This window comes from Mobula hypostoma, chromosome 1 (genome assembly GCF_963921235.1).
Source record: "Mobula hypostoma chromosome 1, sMobHyp1.1, whole genome shotgun sequence".
In the NCBI taxonomy this organism is placed as follows: Eukaryota; Metazoa; Chordata; class Chondrichthyes; order Myliobatiformes; family Myliobatidae; genus Mobula; species Mobula hypostoma.
Genome location: NC_086097.1, coordinates 16756365 through 16778535, shown reverse-complemented (window position 1 = coordinate 16778535; position 22171 = coordinate 16756365). Strand labels below are relative to the sequence as shown.

Genomic DNA, 22171 nt, shown 5'->3' with positions numbered 1-22171 from the left:
GGAGAACACTCAGCAAGCTAGGCAGCATCTCGGAAGTGAAAGAGTTAATGTTTCAGTCCAATGACAGAACAAAGCAATTAGTAAAAGGGGCACAGCAATGGGGCTAGATACAGCTGTAGTGACCCAGGTTCATCCTGTCCTCTGAGTCTCTGTGGAGTTTGCACAATCTCCCCATAACCACTTTGGTTTACTCCTGGTGCTCCTGTTTGCTTTCACATCCCAAACTCATGGGTTGACTAATGAATTGAGATAAAGCGTGGACCAGGCTTTTCTGGCCCTTCGAAACACACCCCCCAGCAACCCCTGATTTAACCGCAGCCTAATCACAGGACAATTTACAATTACCAATTGAACCTACTAACCGGTATGTCTTTGGATTGTGGGAGGAAACCAGAGAACCTGGAGAAACCCACGTGGTCACAAGGAGAACATACAAACTCCTTACAGAAAGCGGTGGGAATTGAACCTGGTTCATTGATGCTGTAAAGCATCGTGCTGACCACTACCCTACCGTGCCATCCTTGACTACTATATTAAAAAAATTATCCCCAGTGTGTAGATGAACACAAGGATCTAGAGGGAAGTTGATAGGAACATGCTATGGAATAAAATTGGAGTTAGTATTGGATTAGTATAAAATTGTGCACTTGATTGGCAGTATAAACTTGACGGACTGAAAGAGGTTTCATTTCCATGTTGTTTCTCTCTATGACCCTTGATAAAAATAAAACAAATTTGTTTATTCCTAATACCTGTAGTGAAATAAAATATGTACGGTAGTGGTCGCCAATCCATCGATCATGATCGACCAGTCGATCTTTGGGACTTTCCCAGTAGATCACGAAAAAAATCAAAAATAAATACACAAATACTGTCGTAATGTGAGCATTATAAAAATAAGTAATACTAATGAGGATAATGGTAATATAGCAATACTTTCGCTACTGAAAGCTGTTTGTAAAGAGAGATTGTTTCCGGGTTGCGGGGTTTTAGTTCCATTCTTTCTGCCCAGTGCGTAGCTCCCCCGCCATGCACCGCGTTTTCAGCGTAGCTTGTGCTGCATCAAAGTGGCCAATTAGATTAGATAAGAGTACAGACTGTCGCAAACATCAATATATGACAGTGGTCCCCGACCTCCAGGCCGCGGACCGATACATTGCCGAAGAATGCAGCGGTGCCGCAGTGGTCGGAATGCACCCAGCACATCTTTAAGAAAAAAGCCGAAATAAACCAGCTAATTAATTAGGTGCCGCCTGGCACGTAAATGTCGGCCCAGATCAAAGGCGACACAATCAGCAATTGCTCATGATATCCTGATAGCATGGCGGAGGCTCCACAAAAGAAGGCGAAAATATATAAACTCCATCCAGAATGGGAAGAGGAATTTCTACTTTCTTTGGTGAAAGACAAGTGTGTATGTATGTTGTGCAACCAAGTACAAGCACTGACTAAAAGAGGGAATCTGGAGCGGCACCACAACACCAACCACCAAAAAATTAAAGACACCTACCCCCCCAAAGAGCGCAATTCATGCCAGGAAAGTTGAAGAGCTGAAATCAGGGTTGAAGAGCCAGCAATCGTTTTCCACAAAACATGCTGCTCAAAATAAGGCAGTTATTGAAGCATCATTTCGTGTAAGTCACCTCTTGGTTAAACACAAGAAGCCTTTTACAGATGGCGATTTATTCAAGGAAGCAATGGCCATTACAGCAGAGGCTGTTTTTAATGACTTTAAAAACAAAAACGGCATCACAACCGCAATACATAATGTACCGCTTGGCCCTGCAACAGTGACAAGGAGGGTAGAGTCACTGTCAGAGGAGGTGGATCGATTTGTCACTCTGTGAATATTTTTCACTACAGTTCGATGAATCCCTGGATGTAATGCAAATAGCTCAGCTTGCTGTGTTTGTCAGAATGGCTTTCCAGAATTTTACAACAAAGGAGGACTTCCTCACTCTTTTGCAATTAAAGGAGAGAACTAGTGAGGATATTTACAATGAGTTTAAAAAAATATGTCCGTGAAAATGACATCCCCATTCATAAACTGGTGGCAATTACTACTGATGGGGCCCCAGCAATGCACAGTGTGTGTGTTGGTTTTATAGCGCTAAAAGTCAGTGCCTACTTCGGCTCAACTTATCTATGTGAAATTGCATTTTCACAGATGAAAATTATTAAATCTAAGTACAGGAGCTGTCTTACTGACAGGCACCTCACACACTGTCTCAGGCTGGTTGTCCGTAGTTACGAGCCAAATTTCAGGGAACTAGCAGAAAGTATTCAGCCCCAGTCATCACACTGAGTGCAACAGTCAATTTTTATTCATTTATTTTTCGTGTAGAAATAAAATTAAATAATGGAACTTAGAATTAAAGGTGTGAAGTACAGGGTATTGCAATATTCTTAAAGAAAGACAGCTATGGCCTGTTTGATATGCTGCAGTGTTTTCTTGTTTGAATTAATTTGAAAGTTTGACAAAAGTATTTTGTGTAATTCAAATACAATTAGCCCAAATAAAAGGCCTCAAATTGGAAGTACAAGCTGAGCTGTTTTTTCTCTAAACTATTTAGTAGGTAGGTCTTGCCTTCACTAAGGTCGAGGTAGGGGATCTTGGGCTTAAAAAGTTTGGTGACCACTAATGTATGGCAAAGCCACAAATAGCCTTAGTTTACCTTATAATGCATCCGGAGTCCAATAATTTGTGCCAAGAAGGAACGGGTAAACCGAGCACAAACCAGCTGTTTGTAAGCCCCACCTAAGGATGATTCATACAAGCACTTCCCAACTACTTTCCCTGCAAACTCATACAACTTTGGTCGGAGATGAGATGGTCGTTCTGGGTTTGGGTGCACCTGAATAGCCAAAAAGAGAAAATTGCTGGTCAAGTCATTAAATTTTAAAAAACATTGAAAATGCCAGAAATCTGAAATTTAAAAAAAAAAGATGCTAGAAATCTTGCCAGGTCAAACCATGACATATTTTCTTGTATTTTCTGGTATTAAGTCACTAATTTTATACAGTGCAATATGGTTCATAATTGTTACCAGCCTCAATGTCCAGATTCAAAGGCAAAGAAATAAGCTTTTATTTATATAATGCTTTTCAAAACCGCTGGATGCCTCAAGGTCCTTCATTATCCACAAAACATTTTTTCAGAGTAGGGAAACAGCAGCCAGGATTCACTAACAGACAGCAAAAAATCATTAAAAGATATTGGGAAACCATTGAACTGATGATGAGAGTGATAAACATCTACCAGGGCAAGTGCAGAATTCCCCAAGTTGTTCCTTTAATCAGGTGTTTTATTTTTATATGAGCGGACATACTGAGCCTTGTGTTTAACAGTCCTGTTGAAAAACAAAACCACTTTAGCACCCTCTCAGTTCCTACAATGTTCAGACAGAGGGCAAAATGTTCCTACTGGGCCATAGTTAACACCTAGATTTCTCCATTCAAGGAATTTTCCCACAAAAATAAACTAACAATTATCCCTTGTCTTGAAGCAAAAGATGAAGTTTAATAGTGATAATTACTAAATTGCTTACTTTTCTTGCAAGCAGTTGCTTCAGACTCATATGTATAGAGCTCTTAAAACCAGTTAAGAGGTTTCATGCCACATTTAACACCATTCCCCATGCTGAAGGGGGCAGGCTTCATCTTTCTCTAATTGTTACAACTAACCAGCAGTTTGTTCAAAGGCAAATATGATTTCTTAGAATTGATAAACAGTAATTTATCACCATCTGAATTTGAATAGTTATATGGATTTTTTTTAAACAATTGAAATTTATACTTACTAGTCCCTGGTTATTGTCACTGAAGTGCATGAACAGGGTACTACTTGTGTCAAAGAGAGCTTTACAGGTCAAATCAAACCATTCCCTGCGTGGTCCACCCCAATCCAGTGCTGAAACATTAGATAAACGCATCTTAGATTCTTTCAGTGTTTCCTCAGGAAAGCATTCCTTTTGTTCCCATAGTTCCTTTTGACTTAATCATTATTTCTCCAAGATTAATATGATTTCTATATTAAAAAACCCTGGCCAGAAAAAGTTCGAAGTTCAAAGTAAAATTTATTATCAGATTACATACATTTCACCACATATAACCCTGAAATTCTTTCCTGCGGGCATACTTAGCATACTTATCTATAGAACAGTAACTGTAAACACCAGGAAATGTAAACTGTAAACAAGCTGTGCAAATGCAGATACAAATAAACAGCAATAAATAATGAGCAAGAAATAACAAAATGACATCCATCAATATAACAGAGTCCTTAAATGACTGTAGTTAACCTCTTTTATTCAAAAGGCTGATGCTTAAGAGGTAGTAACTGCTCTTAAGCACAAGTCCTGAGAAACTTGTACCTTCTACCTGATGGCAGCAGCGAGAAAAGAGCATGGCCTGGGAAGTAAGGATCTTTGATGATGGGCCCGAGAAGTGGAAGTGAAATTATGATAATTTCTGATTCAGATTTGTTTCTGCAAAATGGATTAAGGAGGAGAATTTTGGTTCCTGTGATTGCTGTGTTGAAGGCAATGGCTGAGGGAAAGATATGTCCATGAAAGCAAATTTTAACAGATATACAAAAAAAAAGTAATAAAGTTAACAGTGACAGTGAATATATAGTTCAGATCTTGCACAATGAGTCAACACCAGTGGTTCTCTCTATAGTACTTCCTATTGTGGTGTAGTAAAGTAATTATCGCACATAAGATGTGGTCAGTCCAGCTTCATGCACCATCTTTAGACATAGATTCTACTGTTTGTGCTGTGCCTTAGTTATTTACTATTATGCACTAGCTTAATATGGCCTGGCTATGTGTCTCCTAAATGAATTGATAACTATTTCTTAGCTACTTCAACATAGTTGATTGTATCATACTGTCCTTCCTTAAACAGAGGAAAACAAAAATTAGAGATGGCATAATATTCTCACTGAATCAAACCAAATGGCACAGCAGACACAAGGGGCCAAATGATCCACTCCTGTATTTGCTTCTTATAATTCCTCTGCAGTGTTGCATTGATCAAACGAAGGGCAGATGCTGACACAAGGAAGAAATAATAAGAGATCAATTGGTCTATATCCATTTTCAGTTATATTACAGCATTGAAGGAGATCCACAGGATATTGACACAAGGTACTCTCAGGGAAAGATTGTGCATGGAAATTAGAGAAAAGAGACAAACACTACTATATATCCTACAAAATGTAGTGAATTCTGCCCAGTACCTCACGGGTAAAACCCTCCCAACCATTGAGCACATCTACATGAAACGTTGTTGTGAGAAAGCATTATCCATCATCAGAGATCCCCACCACCCAGGTCATGCTCTCTTCTCGCTGTTGCCATCAGACAAAAGGTACAAGAGCCTCGGGACTTGCACCACCAGGTTCGGGAACAGCTACTACCCCTCAATCATCAGGCTATTAGGGGATCAGGGGATAAATACAATCACATGCTCCATCATTGAAATGTTCCTGCAACTGATGATCTCACTTTAAGGACTCCTTATCTCATGCTCTTGTTATTTATTGCTATTTATTTATATTTGCATTTGCATCGTTTTTTGTCTTCTGCACTCTGGTTGAACTTCCAAGGATCCTGTTATAATTGCTATTCTACAGAGTTGCTAAGTATGCCCACAGGAAAATGGATCTCAGAGTTTTATATAGAGACATACATGTAACTTTGATAATAAAATTTACTTTGACAAACCAAACCCATGAAATTAACATGGTTGACTCTGAACTAGCTCCACAACTCATAGGTACTGAAGAGGGACTAAAAAGCTCCAAAATTCATATGAGGTTGTGCCACTGAATAAAGCATCAACATGCTGTTTCCTTTATTAAAATAAATGAAACTACTAATCTGTGCTGTTTGATGATAAGTAAGAATACAGTCACACATTTTGGGACTAAGACCTGAAGGAAGTAGCTGAAAAAAGTTAATGCATCCAAGGCAAATTCAACACCACCCAACCAAAATCTATGAAGATCAACGTCATATCAATTTTTTATTTAGGTGTGCATTTATCAAAGTTGTCTAATTAAATTTTACATTTAACCACAAACCACTTTTGGAATATTTTTTTCTCTTTAATACTGACCTTCCTCATCCTGAAAAATAACCTCAAAATTCTTGCTCCAATCAGAGGCTGAGAAATTTCTTGTGGCTTTCATGGACTAGTGACACACAGAAATTGAAAAATGAATTTGAAGACAAAGTTACCCATTAAAATCTTTATTAATTGATGTAATAAAATTTGATGTTTTATCTAATTCCAACATTACAATGCTTTAATCAAACGAATACAAGTTAAATAGATGAATATAAAATATACCATCCCACTAATGAGCATTCCAAAGTGAAAACGGCTCTAAAGGACAGTTAGTGACACTACTGTTTAAGTAATGATCTATTAACTATTAGAAAACAGATGGTCAGTAAACCAAACTAAACCCACCGACTCAAGGAGATTATGACGGCTGACTTTAAGTATAATCTTTGTATGTGGTCGTTTCACATGGATCTGACGGAGTTCCCGCTGAAAGAAATTCACTTTATCTTGGAAGGTTTCAGAACCCCCTAGTAAAAGGAGAAAAAATACTTCCATTTAATATCCATAGAGGCTTAGAAATAGAAACAGATACCTGGAAGATTGGTTTTATACAAAAATCAGCTGATTCATCACAAAAAAATAATCTCAAAAATAAAGTGCCTTCAGTACCCCATATGGGATTCACATTGTATGTCAAAACTCATTAAGAAGAGGTCAAGACTCAATTTAACTTTTCATCCCAAGCTCATCATTTCTGACTATATAGCATTCCCTTTATGTTGCTTTAGCCAACAGCTTAGACTATCTCTTCAATTAGAAAAAAAACAGCTGGTCTCCTTGCACAATTAAAATGTCAAATTACCTGGCAGGTAATAATTTTCAATGACTGGTTACAATATATGGCACAAACGTCATGGATCACAGTTGCTGATGTATTAAAAATATTAAATGTCAAAAACAACTCTAGAGGAGTCATTTGATACCAACGTATACCTATGCAGAAGGGTGGGAATGAATTGTCGTGACAGAAGACAGCTGAAACCCAGGAGGGAAATAAATGTTGAATGATCTAAAAAAAAAACACAGATTTTTCTTTATATTCAATTACTATTTTTGTTCTTTCTCTAAAATAGACCTGTTATGGTGTAGTTCTCAGGCACTGAGACAGGTTGTAAACTGATTCGGTCACAAAGATTTGAAAGACTGATCCAAATTAATTTGGCTAACAACTATTCTTCTCTTTTGTACCATAGTAAGAGTCTAATATCCACCTGGCAAATCTTATGAGCCCTGTCCTGCTGCTCAAAAATCAGGGGACCAAATTCTCATCCAAGTCATATTTGGCAGAATTTTGACACTCAAGGACCTCTTCAGTTGTCAGATTCGATTTTCCCTAAAAGTTAACAGCAATGGTCCCTTTCTCTCCCTTGACACCTATTCACAAATAAAACACAAGTTTTCCATTCTTACCAATGTTGTTATGCAAGAAACGGATAAATGTTGCTGCCATGATGTTTCTGTCTTTGCAACTAAGTTCCACAGGAGGCTGTATCCCATCATCCACAACTAATGTTAGGAACTTGTGCACTGGGTCGAGACCATGGTAGTAAAACTGAGAATAAAAAGACACCATTTTACATATTTTTACCAATTTGTCCCCCTTCTTTCAACATATCAATTGACAGGAGTTTTGAAGCGTATACCATAATTGTATTGCTAGATTGCATGTTTTGCACCCAAGTAATTTCAGTAAAACTTTGGACAGTGACAGATGTTTTGGCTTAAGGTGGAGATTTTAAAAAAGGTTCAAAGTTGAATCTAACCGTCTTCATGGATGCAACAGTAAGCTCGCTAGACTGCAGCTAATTCTTCAAGCGCGTCTGTTAAGAGACCACAGGTAGGGTCTTAATGGTACCTTAACTCAAATAAGTTAACTGTTGGCAATCCAATATCAGATAAATCTTGACAAATATGAAACACGCTACATGATGCACCTATCCATTCTGCCACTTAAACTCCACCACAATCCCCAGAAATTGGACATGCAGAATTCAGACCCACCTTTGTTCCCGGACATACTCTGAAAGTGAAAAGTCTCCATGGAATGATTTTCAGGTAAAATTCCTTCACCGAGAATTGCTAGAAAACAAATATTTTGTTTACTGTTCAATTTAGACTATTAACCAAGTAAGTTGGTTAATTGATTAAGATTTCATGTTTTGAATAGACTTTGTGGAGAGATAAGGTTCTACATCAAGTGCTTTGTATAGCACTGATAGGGTTAGCCAAGTTTACAAAATAAAGAATAGGTTATGAAATACATAAGTGCCTGTTGCCCTCCAGGTCAAAGAAAGTAGCAAAAAAAAAGACCAGATTCCTGCAAAACAAACACTTTCTACATATAATTATGATAATAAAGAGATGACAGGTTCAGTCCCAGTTGCAATGAGGAAGCTTCCTAAAGAGATAAATAAATAGAATGATAAGTTACCTCACAGAAGAGAGCACTCTTGTAAGCATACTCTAATGAGAATGAATCCTGCAATGCTAAACCACAGGGTTTAACATTATCGAGTCAACATTTTTTTTTAAGATCTGACTGCAGGCATTGTGACTGCAAAAGCAATTCAAAGACTGGGCAGCCTGCAGTAAGTAACTTTTCTTCTGAGTTTCCACTAATCAACAAGGGAACTGGGGAGAGATTTCAAAACTTGGCAATATATGCGCTACCTCAATATTATTTTCTTTTTTGCTCTTTTTACAATACTTATTTAATTTTAAAAAACATCTCTTATTGTAACTTATAGTTGTTTTATTATGTATTGCAATGTACTGCTACCACAAAGCAACAATATATGTCAGTGATATTAAACCCGATTCTGATTGTCAGAACAACAATCACCAGGTTCAATAGCTCCAGCACAAAGCCGTTCACTTGACTAATACATTCACCACAGTAAAAATTCACTCCTCCTTCCACTGTCACACCAAGGCCTCTTTTATATCTTCAGATACAAGATCAAGGGTGTTCAGCTCACTCATCTCAGTGCTGAGCCAACTCTGCAGCTATGGCCTCAGCACTGAATTGGCTCCATAACTGTGGACTCACTTTTGGGGACTCTGAGGTTCATATTGTGTGGGCTATTTGTTTACTTTTTTATTGTTTGTATGACTTGTTTTCTCCCTCCCCTCCCCCCCACACACTGGGCGTTTGACAGTTTCTATATGTTTTTTTAAAAATGAGTTCTATTGTGTTTCTTTGTTTTGTGGCTGCCTGCAAGAAGATGAATCTCAAGGTTGTATATGGTATAGTGTACACACTTTGATAATAAAAGTACTTTGAACTTTGAAGGGCATCAGACCAATGTGCAAACACACAGAAACTTGTAGCACTGATTTAAACTGGCAGCTCCAACCTCTTTCTCAAAGATCAATATTATATTCTGGACTTGACAATGAGACCATATCACATATATAAATAAGATTTTTGTAATTCATAATAATTTTAAGGTTTTGCAATTTACTGCTACCACAAAACAACAAATTTCATGTCATACGTTAGTGATTTGTTTATTTTATTTATTTAGCAAGACAGTGTGGAGTCAGCCCTTCCCGCCCTTTGAACCATGCCAGCCCAGGAACCTCACAACCCCAATTAACCCTAACCTCTTCACGGGACAATTTACAATGTCCAACGAACTTACCGTTTGGATTGTGAGAGGAAACCGGAGCACCCAAGGGAAACCCACACATTTTACAGAAAGGACATACAGACCGCTTTCAGAATGGCGCTGGAATTGAACTCCAAACTCCAGAATGCTCAGAGGTGTAATAGCGTCACACTCACGCTATCATGGTGCCCACTAACAAGAGATCTCGTGATAATAAATCTGATAATGATCAACTGTAAATATGATAGTCTTCTCTTAACATTTCAGAATCAGAAGCAGAATCAGGTTTATTATTATCACTGACATGTTGTGAAATTTGTTATTTTCTCGAAGCAGTACAGTGCAATACATAACGATAAAATTACTCTAAGTTACAATAAGGAATATTAAAATAATTAAAGAGAGCAAGATAGTGAAAGTGCTCATAGACTGTTCAGAAATATGATGGTGGAAGGAAAAATCTGTTCCTAAAACGTTGAGTGTATGTCTACAGGCTCCTGTACCCCCCTCTCTGATGGCAGTAATGAGGAGAGCAGATTTCCTTGATGATGAAGGTCCGTAATGATGGATGCAACTTTCTTGAGGCACTGTCTCTTGAAGACGTTCTCAATGGCAAGGAGGCTAATGACCACAATGGAGCTGGCTGAGTTTACAACCTTCTGCAGCTCCAATCCTGTACACTAACATCCACCATACATCCCTCGGAAGAACAAGAAATTTCTTTTGAAGCTGCCTATTAAAGGCAAACTTGCAGATACATTTATTGTATTGAGTATGGGTAGTCCCTTTTTGTTCTGCTTAACTTATTGCGCATAATACTCAGAAGCTGCATCATTATATTGATATTATTCCAAAATATTTTAACCTTCCATCAACTCAGAATTATAGCTTGTAAACACAGTGTAAGGCACTGTGCGATACACCCTCAGGGCTGAAGGAGAGATGAGTTTTGACTCTTGGTCTGTGGCTTCTAAGATAGCGGTTGAAACCAGGAAGGTAACGAAAAGTGGGACAGGAGGTGCTTGGTAGCAGGGCCTCACTGGCTGCCCAGACAATTCAGATAGTTAAATGTGATATCCGTGCTTCAGGAGGGCTTGAACTGACAAGGATAGAAGTCCCTGCCCAAACTCAATGGTCACTTGCCTTTAAAATATATCTCTAAGGAATTTTCTGGCAGAAGGCATATTCCCAGATCAGTGAAGAAGCCCAGTGTAGCACAAGACCACTTCAAGCACAAGTGACAGGTTCAGCTATCCTGATTACCTTGTCAACTAATGAGTCCCACCAGTGTTTAAACTAAATATTCAAACAGCATTGAATAAAGTTAAAACTATTAAAAAATGAAATTCAAAACACAAAACATTTGCACACAATTAAAATAATCATTAAATGTACTGAAACTAATTAAAGTACAAAGGGAGTTAAATACTCCTTAACAATGCACCCCCACAGTTATTTCGTTTCACTGATTCTAAAGATTTGCAGATTAAACTAGCTCAGTGGGCAGAAAAGTGCTGGGAACCAGGATGAGGCCTGCCTTCCATCCTCATGTCTATGAAGTTCACACACAGAGCAGCTGTTGGACTTTAAATTCAACAGAAAAACACAAGTGCCCTGAGAATAGTTCTTAAATACATTAGAGAACTGTACTTCAGCTGATTTCTAGGAATCCTGAGTTAGTGCATCTCATCCAGATCTAAACAGCTTGGAATGGCAACCACTTTGCCCAAGAACACAATAAATTGCAGTGTTGTAAACGCAGTCCACTCTATCATGAAAACCAGGCCGCCCTCCACTGACTTTGTCGATACTTCCTGCTGCCTTGGGAATGCAGTGAACAGAATCAAAAACCCCTCCCATCACGACCTCTTCTATTAGAAGGAAGATACAAAAGCTTAAAAAACATATACAGCTACGCTCAGGGCAGCTTCTACCTTGCTGTTACAAGACTGTTGAGTGGACCTCCTGGATGATAAAGATGAACTTTTGAACCCTTAATCCATCTCGTCATGGCCTTGCACCTTATTTGTCTATCTGCATTCCACTCTCTCTGAAACTTTAAGACAATATTCTATATTCTGCTATTGCTTTTCCTTTGGTATTACTTCAATGTACTTGTTTTTGGAATGATTTCTCTGCATGGCATGCAGACAAAAGCTTTTCACTATATCTCTGCACATGTGGCAACAATAAACCAATGAGAAGTCAGAAGATCCAAGCAGCTCTGCGCAATTGTAATCTGAAGATCTGGGTTATTACTCCTCATAGTAATCACACCATAGTAGTGTTAAAACTACTACAAATTTAGGTGCAGAAGTCCCTGTGCCTCTCCACCACAGATCCAAAATTTAAATTATCCACAATTGTCACACAAATCAGGTTTTGGTAAATTGTCAGGAATTCCATCCCATAAGAACAATGCTAATGCTGCCTCCTCGTGCAGTTTCAAAGTCAGTAGAGGTGGAGGTGCCCTCAGAAAGATGTGAACTATTTAAGAACTAATTCTTGAGGTGGGCACATCATATTTTATATCCTACTTTGCTGGAAGGCAAGAGAAGCTACAGAAAGGTTAGACAGGTAGATTATGTTCCTGCCGGCATTCTGTTTTTTGAACCTGTGTGCAATTATTATAAGTCACAAGTGTATTCCCATCTCAAGTGTTTGGATAAAAAAAAAGAGCAATGAATGAGTGACAAACAGATCACAACATGTACTTGCTAATAACTATGCAGTGCCATTAATGAACAGCTGAAAAGACGTTAATTGGGCAGGTTCAGGGTTCACATTATTAAAAGTAGATGAATTAGCAAATTTAGCATCCCTACTTTGATAGAAGAATGTATAACAGAGTATTGGCTGTTTTCTCTGAAGAGTATGTTTTTAAAAAGAACTGCATTGCTGATAATGCAATAGACATAATCAACAACAGACAGTTGGCCACATCCAGAAATAGGTCATAAAGTATTTATATAGGTCTTCTGTACATTTAACTGCCGTCACTATGTGGATCATCTTCAGATGCTTTTGATCAGCAGAGAATCAGAGGAGAATTGTATTATACACTGCACCTGCACTACCAGCAAGAATAGACCTGGAACATGTATAAGATAGCAAATCACAAATCGTGCGTTGACAATGGCATAGGAAACTTGGAAAATTACATTACAAATTACAAGATTCCTACTATCCTGAGAAACAGGATGATGCAAATTCAGGATAACAGATACCAAAATTGGGATTACATCCATATGCTGATAAATTTCTTTAACTTGGCTTTTCTTGCCTACATTAGTTACACAAAATTTCAGTCTGTTAATAATGACTTTTGACTGGATCAGGAATTGGAGGTCTGTGTTTCTTCACGACCCTGTCCACATCAATATGTTAAATGGTTCTTATCTTCAAATTTCACAAGCAATTTTACAACCTCAAAAATTTATGTTCTGCAAATCTGGACCTGATGAATTAACCTCAGAAAATCGAACGTACACTTCCAGATGGTCTGTAAAGCCTATCAATAGACACTGAAATATAAACCACTTCAATATTTTTCAATTCTTATTTTGTCTGGAAATGCTTTTCAGAATAGTTTACATTAATATTATTGGGAGATTAAATTCAGTTCACATACTGTGAACTCCTAGGAATACCCAAGTTACTTAGGATGTTGATTTTGACCCTAATAGAATATTGATTAAACTTGTGTTTCCCCTTAATTTTAACCTATTTATGTCTTGAAGTCTGTATAGATTCCAATAATTGAGCACAATACGTCCTGAGGTAAACACCAATTCCTCACTCCACTGTAGAGGGATTTTGGATATGTTGAATGTATGTTTTTTGGATGTCACACTAGAAGTCTCGCTTTTTCAACATAGTGACAGTCAGAAGGCAAGTAACAACTCGATGATGGACAAATTACCAAAGGAAATAGTCATTGAAAAGGCTGCCAGAGGAAGTGGTAAAGATGAACACAATTGCAACATTTGGTCAGGTGCTTTAACAGGAAAGGCGTAGAGGATATGGGATTAATGCAAGTAAATGGAATTAGCACAGATAGTCATCACATTCAGCATGGAAGAGATGGGCGGGGAACCCATTACTGTGCCCATCTCTCAAAAAACTTATGAAATTACTTTTGACATTACAACAGAAAACATGCAAAATCTGCTGTGAAAGTGGTTTTCTTTTCATTCATATATTTGTAACCCTTACACTGGGCTCACATGCAAACTTGGCTCAATAGCTGATTCGGCTAACAGCCACGTGACTCAACAGTAAGAAGGCTACTTTTCATAAATAATACATGTCAAGGGTTGGTATGATTTGGGATCCAACCAAATAGGAAAGTTGGGATGTTCTGATTAACAGAAGTTCAATTTGAGCGAATACTGTGCAAATACAGCCCTATTGAATTACCATTCAAAGAAATGACAAATTATACACCAACATAAAATTATAAAGAAAGTATATTTACTAATTTCAACTTTATCAAACAGTTATTAAGAGAAAGAAAAGCATCCATTACAACAAAATCAGTCTAAATGTGCAGATTACCATTGGAGCTCATCTCCTCCAAAAGTTGAGTTTAACCGTTACTCATGGTGCTGTATTCTCATCACCAATCACCAGTAGAGTTTCCCTTCTTGGACTCTTATTTCGAGAAGCACTTATTGCAATTGCATCTGCCCATTGGATCAAATCTTACGGGCATCTCTGCCAAACTTCTCTTGATCGCATCTCCCGCCAAAAAGACCAAGAACCCTACCAGTGTCTGTCACAAATCTCTCTCTGCCCAGCTCTCCCCAGAAACTTCTCCCGATCCCATCATCCTGAATGGCTGACTCACATTCCTTAGTTCAGGGGTCCCCAACCTTTTGCGCACCACGGACCGATTTAATATTGACAATATTCTTGTGGACCTCGCGTGCGTTCAAGTTCAACAGTGGGCGTGACAGGGAATGAGGAAAGGTGCAGCTGACTCATATCAGTTCATATTGCCAAATCATTTCGTTTCCTCACGGCTCGGTAGCACATGCTTACGGCCCAGTGGTTGGGGACCACTGCCTTAGTTGAACAGCAGGGCTTCTCATCTCAGCCACAACCAAAACACTCTACAAGGAGGACACACTGGTCCTACAGAAAACTATTAAAATGAAGTACCTCACAGCATAGCAGTAAATCTTTTAACCAGGGCATTACACATTGTATATTTAAGAACACACTCTTTATTTTGTAAATTTTTATTCTCACTGGAAGCATTATCAGTTTTCCAGAAGATGGGAAAATACACACATTATTTGTATATGCACTTCAGTTGATGGATTGGGGCCTAAAATCATGACCTACTGACTCAGAAGTGGGAATACATACTTGAGCCAAGGTGCATAAACATCTTAAATTTGCCTCTCGATAGCAACAGTAGTTTAGTGCCCAGCTGTTTAAAATATTTCAGGTCCAAGAATACTTGAATTTGTACAGATGCAGTTCTTCCCATTACCCTAATGCTAGAAGCAAAATGCTACTAGGAAATGGTCTCCAGGTGGCCAAGTCTAATCACATTGTTAAATTCACAGGGTAGCACAGTATAATGCTTTTCTATGTGGCCAAATATTCATGAAGATAGTCTTCTGTCCAAGACACAAGTCAGATGGAATGCATAGCAGGTAATTACTCCAAGACTCCAGATAACTGGAATGTTTTTAAATAGAATCCTGTCATCAGTAGTCTGGAAACTGTTAATACTTATTATTAACTATGTGATTACAGGAAACATGGAAAATTACATTATGATTTATTCATGTTAACACATCTTTATGAAATGTACATTTATTTGATATCACAATTGGACACATATGAGTCTTATTGGCATTGTAAATGGAGGGGGGATTTGAGTAAATGTAACATAGTTGAATTTTCCAGAAATAGTATATAATGTGTCATATAGTCAGTTATTAGACAATGGTTTGAGTTAATTTTCTTGAAAGGTTACAAATTTATAGACAAAAGTAGGAATCAGGTAGAAACAAAACATTTTCAGGAAGGTGGAGTCCAGCTACAATCATTAGACAAGTCAACTACTTTGACAGGAGACCAGATATAACATATCCAAGTGTGGTAGCAATATAAGGTCCATCAGTGAGGTGAAGAAAAAGACTGAAATATTAAGTTATTAGTCAATAAGGTGGCATGGAGTATAATGGGGGGGGGAGATATGAAATTAGCCATGTTAAGAGCAAGAATGGGTCAGAAAATTGTTACATGAAAGATTATTCGTATTCAAAGGAATAGTTATATGTGCTGACAATACAAAAAGTTCAAAGTTCAAAGTAAATTTATCAAATGAGATGTATGTCACTATATACTACCCTGAGGTACATTTTCTTACAGGCATTCACAGTAAAACAAAGAAATACAATAGAATCAATGAAAAACTGCACTGAAAGACTAAAGATAAAAATAACCAATGTGCAGAAGACAAACAGTAAATACAAAAAAAAAGGACAAATAATAATAAATAAATAATACTAAGAACAAAAATGGGAAAATAATTCGTAATAATTAGGTATACGGATAGCTGATACGGTGCAACATTTATATCAAATGAGCATAATGAAGTATAAATGGTTTAATGTTTAGCCTTGCACTAGAGATATAAACCAACATTAACAAGATCTCTGAGTTACAGAAAACAACTTGGAATGCGTGTATATTGTCTCTTATTATAATTGGGTGCAACATAAAAGTAAGGAAGTCTTGAACACTAAGAGGGGGATCAAGCCAATGGAGTAAAGGGAATTAGAGGCACGAGAGAGGAGTTGGCCAGAATTGATTGGCAAAGGACACTGGCAGGAATAGTGACAGAGCAGCAATGGCTGGAATTTTGGGAAACAATTCGTCCCAAAGAAGAAGAAGTATTCTAAAGGCAAGATGACACAACCATGGCTAACAAGGGAAGTCAAAGCTAACATAAAAGCTAAAGAGAAGGCATATAATAGAGCAAAAATTAGTTGGAAATTGGAGGATTGGGAAGCTTTTGAGTACCAACATAAGGCAACTAAAAAGTCATTAAGGTAAAGATGGAATACGAAAAGTAAGCTAGCCAATAATATTAAAGCGGATACCAAAAGTTTCTTCAGACACATAAAACGTAAAAGAGTGGTGAGAGTAGATTATCGGACCGTTGGAAAATGATAATATCTGTAATATATCCATTTTTCCCTTTCAGGGTTCTTTTGAAGACCCTGACCTGGAAGTACATGCTGACTTCGGTTCTTGGCGGGAATGGGACCTGCTCTCGAGGTTTCACGACTGGCCATTATTCAATATGCCAGGATGCAACCTAGGAGATCAGCTCGCCTTCGGAGTTCCGGGATCTCATGGTTCTGCAGAGGGCGGATTGAAGGTCAGTGTCTCTTCAGGAATCCAGTGTGTCGTGGGAGACAGAAGATTGAAAGTAGCGAGCTGGCTGCTGGTTGTGTGCCCAGAAACCCAAGTTCTTTGGGCACAGAGTTAGAAAAAAAACGATGCAATGGACTTTTAACATCATAAATCAGCAAGTTGTTTGTTATGTCTCCCCTCTCACTGTGAAATGGAGACACTCTTTCTCCCTTATTAGGGAGAGAGGGAGCCTGTGATGTGTCAAACACTGGGTGAACGAGTAGACTATCTTTGCTGATGTTTGCTGCATACTTCGAGTGCTCAGTGGTGGGTGACAATGCCTTTTTTTTGCTGGTTGGGAAGAGGGGATTGTTGCTTTGCTGCTACTTACGCGTGGGATGGGGGAGCTGAGGAGGGTTGTGTGGTTCTAACATTTAACTTCCATTCATTCTCAGGGGTCACTCCTCCATTTTCATGAATGGTGGCGAAGAAAAAGTATTTCAAGATGTACATTTCTCTGACATTAAATGTACCTTTGAAATCTTTGAACTTCACTTGCCCCATCATTGAAATATTCCCACAACCTATGGACTCATCTTCAAGGATTCTTCATCTCATGTCCTTGATATTTACTGTCTATTTATTATTAATTCTTTCTTTTTGTATTTGCACAATTTGTTGCCTTTCTTACATTGCTTGAATGCCCAAGTTCGTGCGTCTTTCATGGATACTATTATGAAAAGCAGGACCTCCAGGGTGGTTACCTCCAGTTTGCTTCCAGTTCCGCGTGCTGGTGAGGGCAGGAACTGGGAGATAAGGGATATGAATGCGTGGCTGAGGAGCTGGTGCGGGAAGCAGGGATTTAGATTCTTAGACCACTGGGATCTGTTTTGGGGCAAGGATGAATTGTACAAAAAGGACAGGTTGCACCTTAACAGGCGGGGAACCAGCATTCTGGCAGGCAGGTTTGCCACTGCTAGACGGGTGTGTTTAAACTAAGTAGTGGGGGGGGGGGCGGGGAGGAGAGGAAATATAAGGATAGAGTTAAAGGGAAAGAGAGAATAAGGAAAGTTAAGAAAGAAAACAGAATTAACAAAAAAATACAGAAGGTGCAGGATCAGTTCATTCCAAAGAGGAAGAAAGATTCTAAGGGGAGTAAGGGGCGACCGTGGCTGACAAGGGAAGTCAAGGATAGTATAAAAATAAAAGAGAAGAAGCAAACATAGCAAAAATGAGTGGGAAACCAGATGATTGGGAAACTTTTAAAGAGTAACAGAGGATAACTAAAATGGCAATGCGGAGAGAAAAGATGAGATAAGTAGGCAAGCTAGCCCAGAATATAAAGGAGGATAGGAAAAGTTTCTTTAGGTATGTGAAGAGGAAAAAATTAGTTAAGACCAAAGTTAGGCCCTCGAAGACAGAAACGGGTGAATTTATTATGGGGAACAAGGAAATGGCAGACGAGTTGAACAGGTACTTTGGATCTGTCTTCACTAGGGAAGACACAAACAATCTCCCAGATGTAATAGTGGCCGGAGGACTTAGGGTAACGGAGGAACTGAAGGAGATTCACATTAGGCAGAAAATGGTGTTGGATAGACTGATGGGACTGAAGGCTGATAAATCCCTAGGGCCTGATGGTCTGCACCTCAGGGTACTTAAGGAGGTGGCTTTCGAAATCATGGACACATTGGTAATTATTCTCCAATGTTCTATAGATTCAGGATCAGTTCCTGAGGACTGGAGGGTAGCTAATGTTATCCCACTTTTTAAGAAAGGAGGGAGAGAGAAAACAGGGAATTATAGACCAGTCAGCCTGACATCAGTGGTGGGGAAGATGCTGGAGTCAATTATAAAGGATGAAATAGCGGCACATTTGGATAGCAGTAACAGGATCAGTCCGAGTCAGCATGGAATTATGAAGGGGAAATCATGCTTGACTAATCTTCTGGAATTTTTTGAGGATGTAACTATGAAAATGGACAAGGGAGAGCCAGTGGATGTAGTGTACCTGGACTTTCAGAAAGCCTTTGATAAGGTCCCACATAGGAGATTAGTGGGCAAAATTAGAGCACATGGTATTGGGGGTAGGGTACTGACATGGATCGTAAATTGGTTGGCAGACAGGAAACAAAGAGTAGGGATTAATGGGTCCCTTTCAGAATGGCAGGCAGTGACTAGTGGGGTACCACAAGGCTTGGTGCTGGGACTGCAGCCATTTACAATGTACATTAATGATTTAGATGAAGGGATTAAAAGTAACATTAGCAAATTTGCAGATGACATAAAGCTGGGTGGCAGTGTGAAATGTGCAGAGGATGTTGAGATAATGCAGGATGACTTGGACAGGTTGGGTGAGTGGGCAGATGCATGGCAGATGCAGTTTAGTGTGGATAAATGTGAGGTTATCCACTTTGGTTGCAAGAACAGGAAGGCAGATTACTATTTGAATGGTGTCAAGTTAGGAAAAGGGGAAGTACAATGAGATCTTGGTGTCTTTGTTCATCAGTCACTGTAAGTAAACATGCAGGTACAGCAGGCAGTGAAGAAAGCTAATGGCATGTTGGCCTTCATAACAAGGGGAGTTGAGTATAGGAGCAAAGAGGTCCTTCTGCAGTTGAACAGGGCCCTGGTGAGACCACACCTGGAGTATTGTGTACAGTTTTGGTCTCCAAATTTGAGGAAAGACATTCTTGCTATTGAGGGAGTGCAGCGGAGGTTCACAAGGTTAATTCCTGGGATGGCGGGACTGTCATATATTGAAAGATTGGAGTGACTGGGCTTGTATACACTGGAATTTAGAAGGATGAGAGGGGATCTGATTGAAACATATAAGATTATTAAGGGATTGGACACGCTAGAGGCAGGAAACATGTTCCCGATGTTGGGGGAGTCCAGAACCAGAGGCCACAATTTGAGAATAAGGGGTAGGCCATTGAGAACAGAGTTGAGGAAAAACTTTTTCACCCAGAGAGTTGTGGATCTGTGGAATGCTCTGCCTCAGAAGGCAGTGGAGGCCAATTCTCTGGATGCTTTCGAGAAAGAGTTAGATAGAGCTCTTGACGTTAGCGGAGTCAAGGGATATGGGGAGAAGGCAGGAATGGCGTACGGATTGTGGATGATCAGCCATGATCACAGTGAATGGTGGTGCTGGCTCGAAGGGCCGAATGGCCTACTCCTGCACCTATTGTCTATTAGTCTATTATGGATTTATTGAGTATGTACACAAGAAAATTAATCACGGGGTTGTATGTGGCGATGAACATGTAACTTTGATAATAAATTTACTTTGAACTTTGATCCTGTTAGGGAGATAAGCACAATTCTTAGCACTTATAGTGGCATGCAAAAGTTTGGGCACCCCTGGTCAAAATTTCTGTTACTGTGAATAGTTAAGAGAGTAGAAGATGAACTGATCTCCAAAAGTCATAAAGTTAAAGATGATACATTCTTTTCAACATTTTAAGCAAGATTAGTTTATTATTTTTGCTTTGTACAATTTTAGAGTGAAAAAAGGAAAGGAGCACCATGCAAAAGTTTGGGCACCCCAAGAGATTTGAGCTCTCTGATAACTTTTACCAAGGTGTCAGACCTTAATTAGCCTGTTAAGGCTATGGCTTGTTCACAGTCATCATTAGAAAAGGCCAGGTAATGCAAATTTCAAAACTTTATAAATACCCTGACTCCTCAAACCTTGTCCCGACAATCAGCAGCCATGGGCTCCTCTAAGCAGCTGCCTAGCATGCTGAAAATTAAAATAAATGATGCCCACAAAGCAGGAGAAGGCTATAAGAAGATAGCAAAGCATTTTCAGGTTGCCGTTTTCTCAGTTCGTAATGTAATTAAGAAATGGCTGTTAACAGGAACGGTGGAGGTCAAGTTTCTGAGAGAACTGCTCATAGGATTGCTAGAAAGGCAAATCAAAACTCCTGTTTGACTGCAAAAGACCTTCAGGAAGATTTAGCAGACTCTGGAGTGGTGGTGCACTGTTCTACTGTGCAACCTGCACAAATATGACCTTCATGGAAGAGTCATCAGAAGAAAACCTTTCCTGTGTGCTCACCACAAAATTCAGGGTCAGAAGTTTGCAAAGGAACATCTAAACAAGCCTGATGCATTTTGGAAACAAGCCCTGTGGACTGATGAAGTTAAAATAGAACTTTTTGGCCGCAATGAGCAAAGGTATGTTTGGAGAAAAAAAGAGTGCAAAATTTCATGAAAAGAACACCTCTCCAACTGTTAAGCACGGGGGTGGATCGATCATGCTTTGGGCTTGTGTTGCAGCCAGTGGCACGGGGAGCATATCACTGGTAGAGGGAAGAATGAATTCAATTAAATACCAGCAAATTCTGGAAGCAAACATCACACTGTCTGTAAAAAAGCTGAAGATGAAAAGAGGATGGCTTCTACAACAGGATAATGAACCAAACACACCTCAAAATCCACAAAGAACTACCTCGAGGCACAAGTTGAAGGTTTTGCCATGGTCCTCACAGTCCCCCGACCTAAACATCATCGAAAATCTGTGGATAGACCTCAAAAGAGCAGTGCATGCAAGGTGGCCCAAGAATTTCACAGAACTAGAAGCTTTTTGCAAGGAAGAATGGGTGAAAATTCCCCAAACAAGAATTGAAAGGCTCTTAGCTGGCTGCAGAAACCGTTTACAAGCTGTGATACTTGCCAAAGGAGGTGTTACTAAGTACTGACCATGCAGGGTGCCCAAACTTTCGCTCCGGGCCCTTTTCCTGTTTTGTTATTTTGAAACAGTAAAAGATGGAAATAAAAAAGTAATCTTAAAATATTATAGAAATGTGTCATCTTTAACTTTATGCCTTTTGGAAATCAGGTCATCTTTTACTCCCTTAGCTATTCACAGTAACAGAAGTTTTGACCGGGGTGCCCAAACTTTTGCATGCCAATGTACAAGAAACTTATTACCCCCTTTGTTTAGCAAGTTTGAATGCACTATGTTTAAGAGAATAAATATTTACAATATTAGTATTAAAATAAAAATACTGCACAAAATGCAGAATGTTGAGTTTTGG

General features: G+C 38.9%; 1 protein-coding gene across 10 annotated transcripts in view; it reads right to left on the bottom strand.

Moving 5' to 3' along the window:
- The window catches only part of arel1 (apoptosis resistant E3 ubiquitin protein ligase 1), a 98835-nt gene that overhangs the window by 25800 nt on the left and 50864 nt on the right, over positions 1 to 22171 (bottom strand). For all 10 annotated transcript variants that reach the window (XR_010017428.1, XM_063043993.1, XM_063043984.1 and 7 more), the window contains 6 exons: positions 8137 to 8214; positions 7546 to 7687; positions 6481 to 6602; positions 6124 to 6199; positions 3801 to 3910; positions 2676 to 2855 (listed from right to left, as the gene is read on the bottom strand). Coding sequence is in view for 9 of the 10 variants with exons in the window: in XM_063043993.1 (XP_062900063.1) it covers positions 2676 to 2855; positions 3801 to 3910; positions 6124 to 6199; positions 6481 to 6602; positions 7546 to 7687; positions 8137 to 8214 (708 nt within the window). In the remaining variant the exon portion in view is untranslated. The remainder of the gene's footprint in view (positions 1 to 2675; positions 2856 to 3800; positions 3911 to 6123; positions 6200 to 6480; positions 6603 to 7545; positions 7688 to 8136; positions 8215 to 22171) is intronic.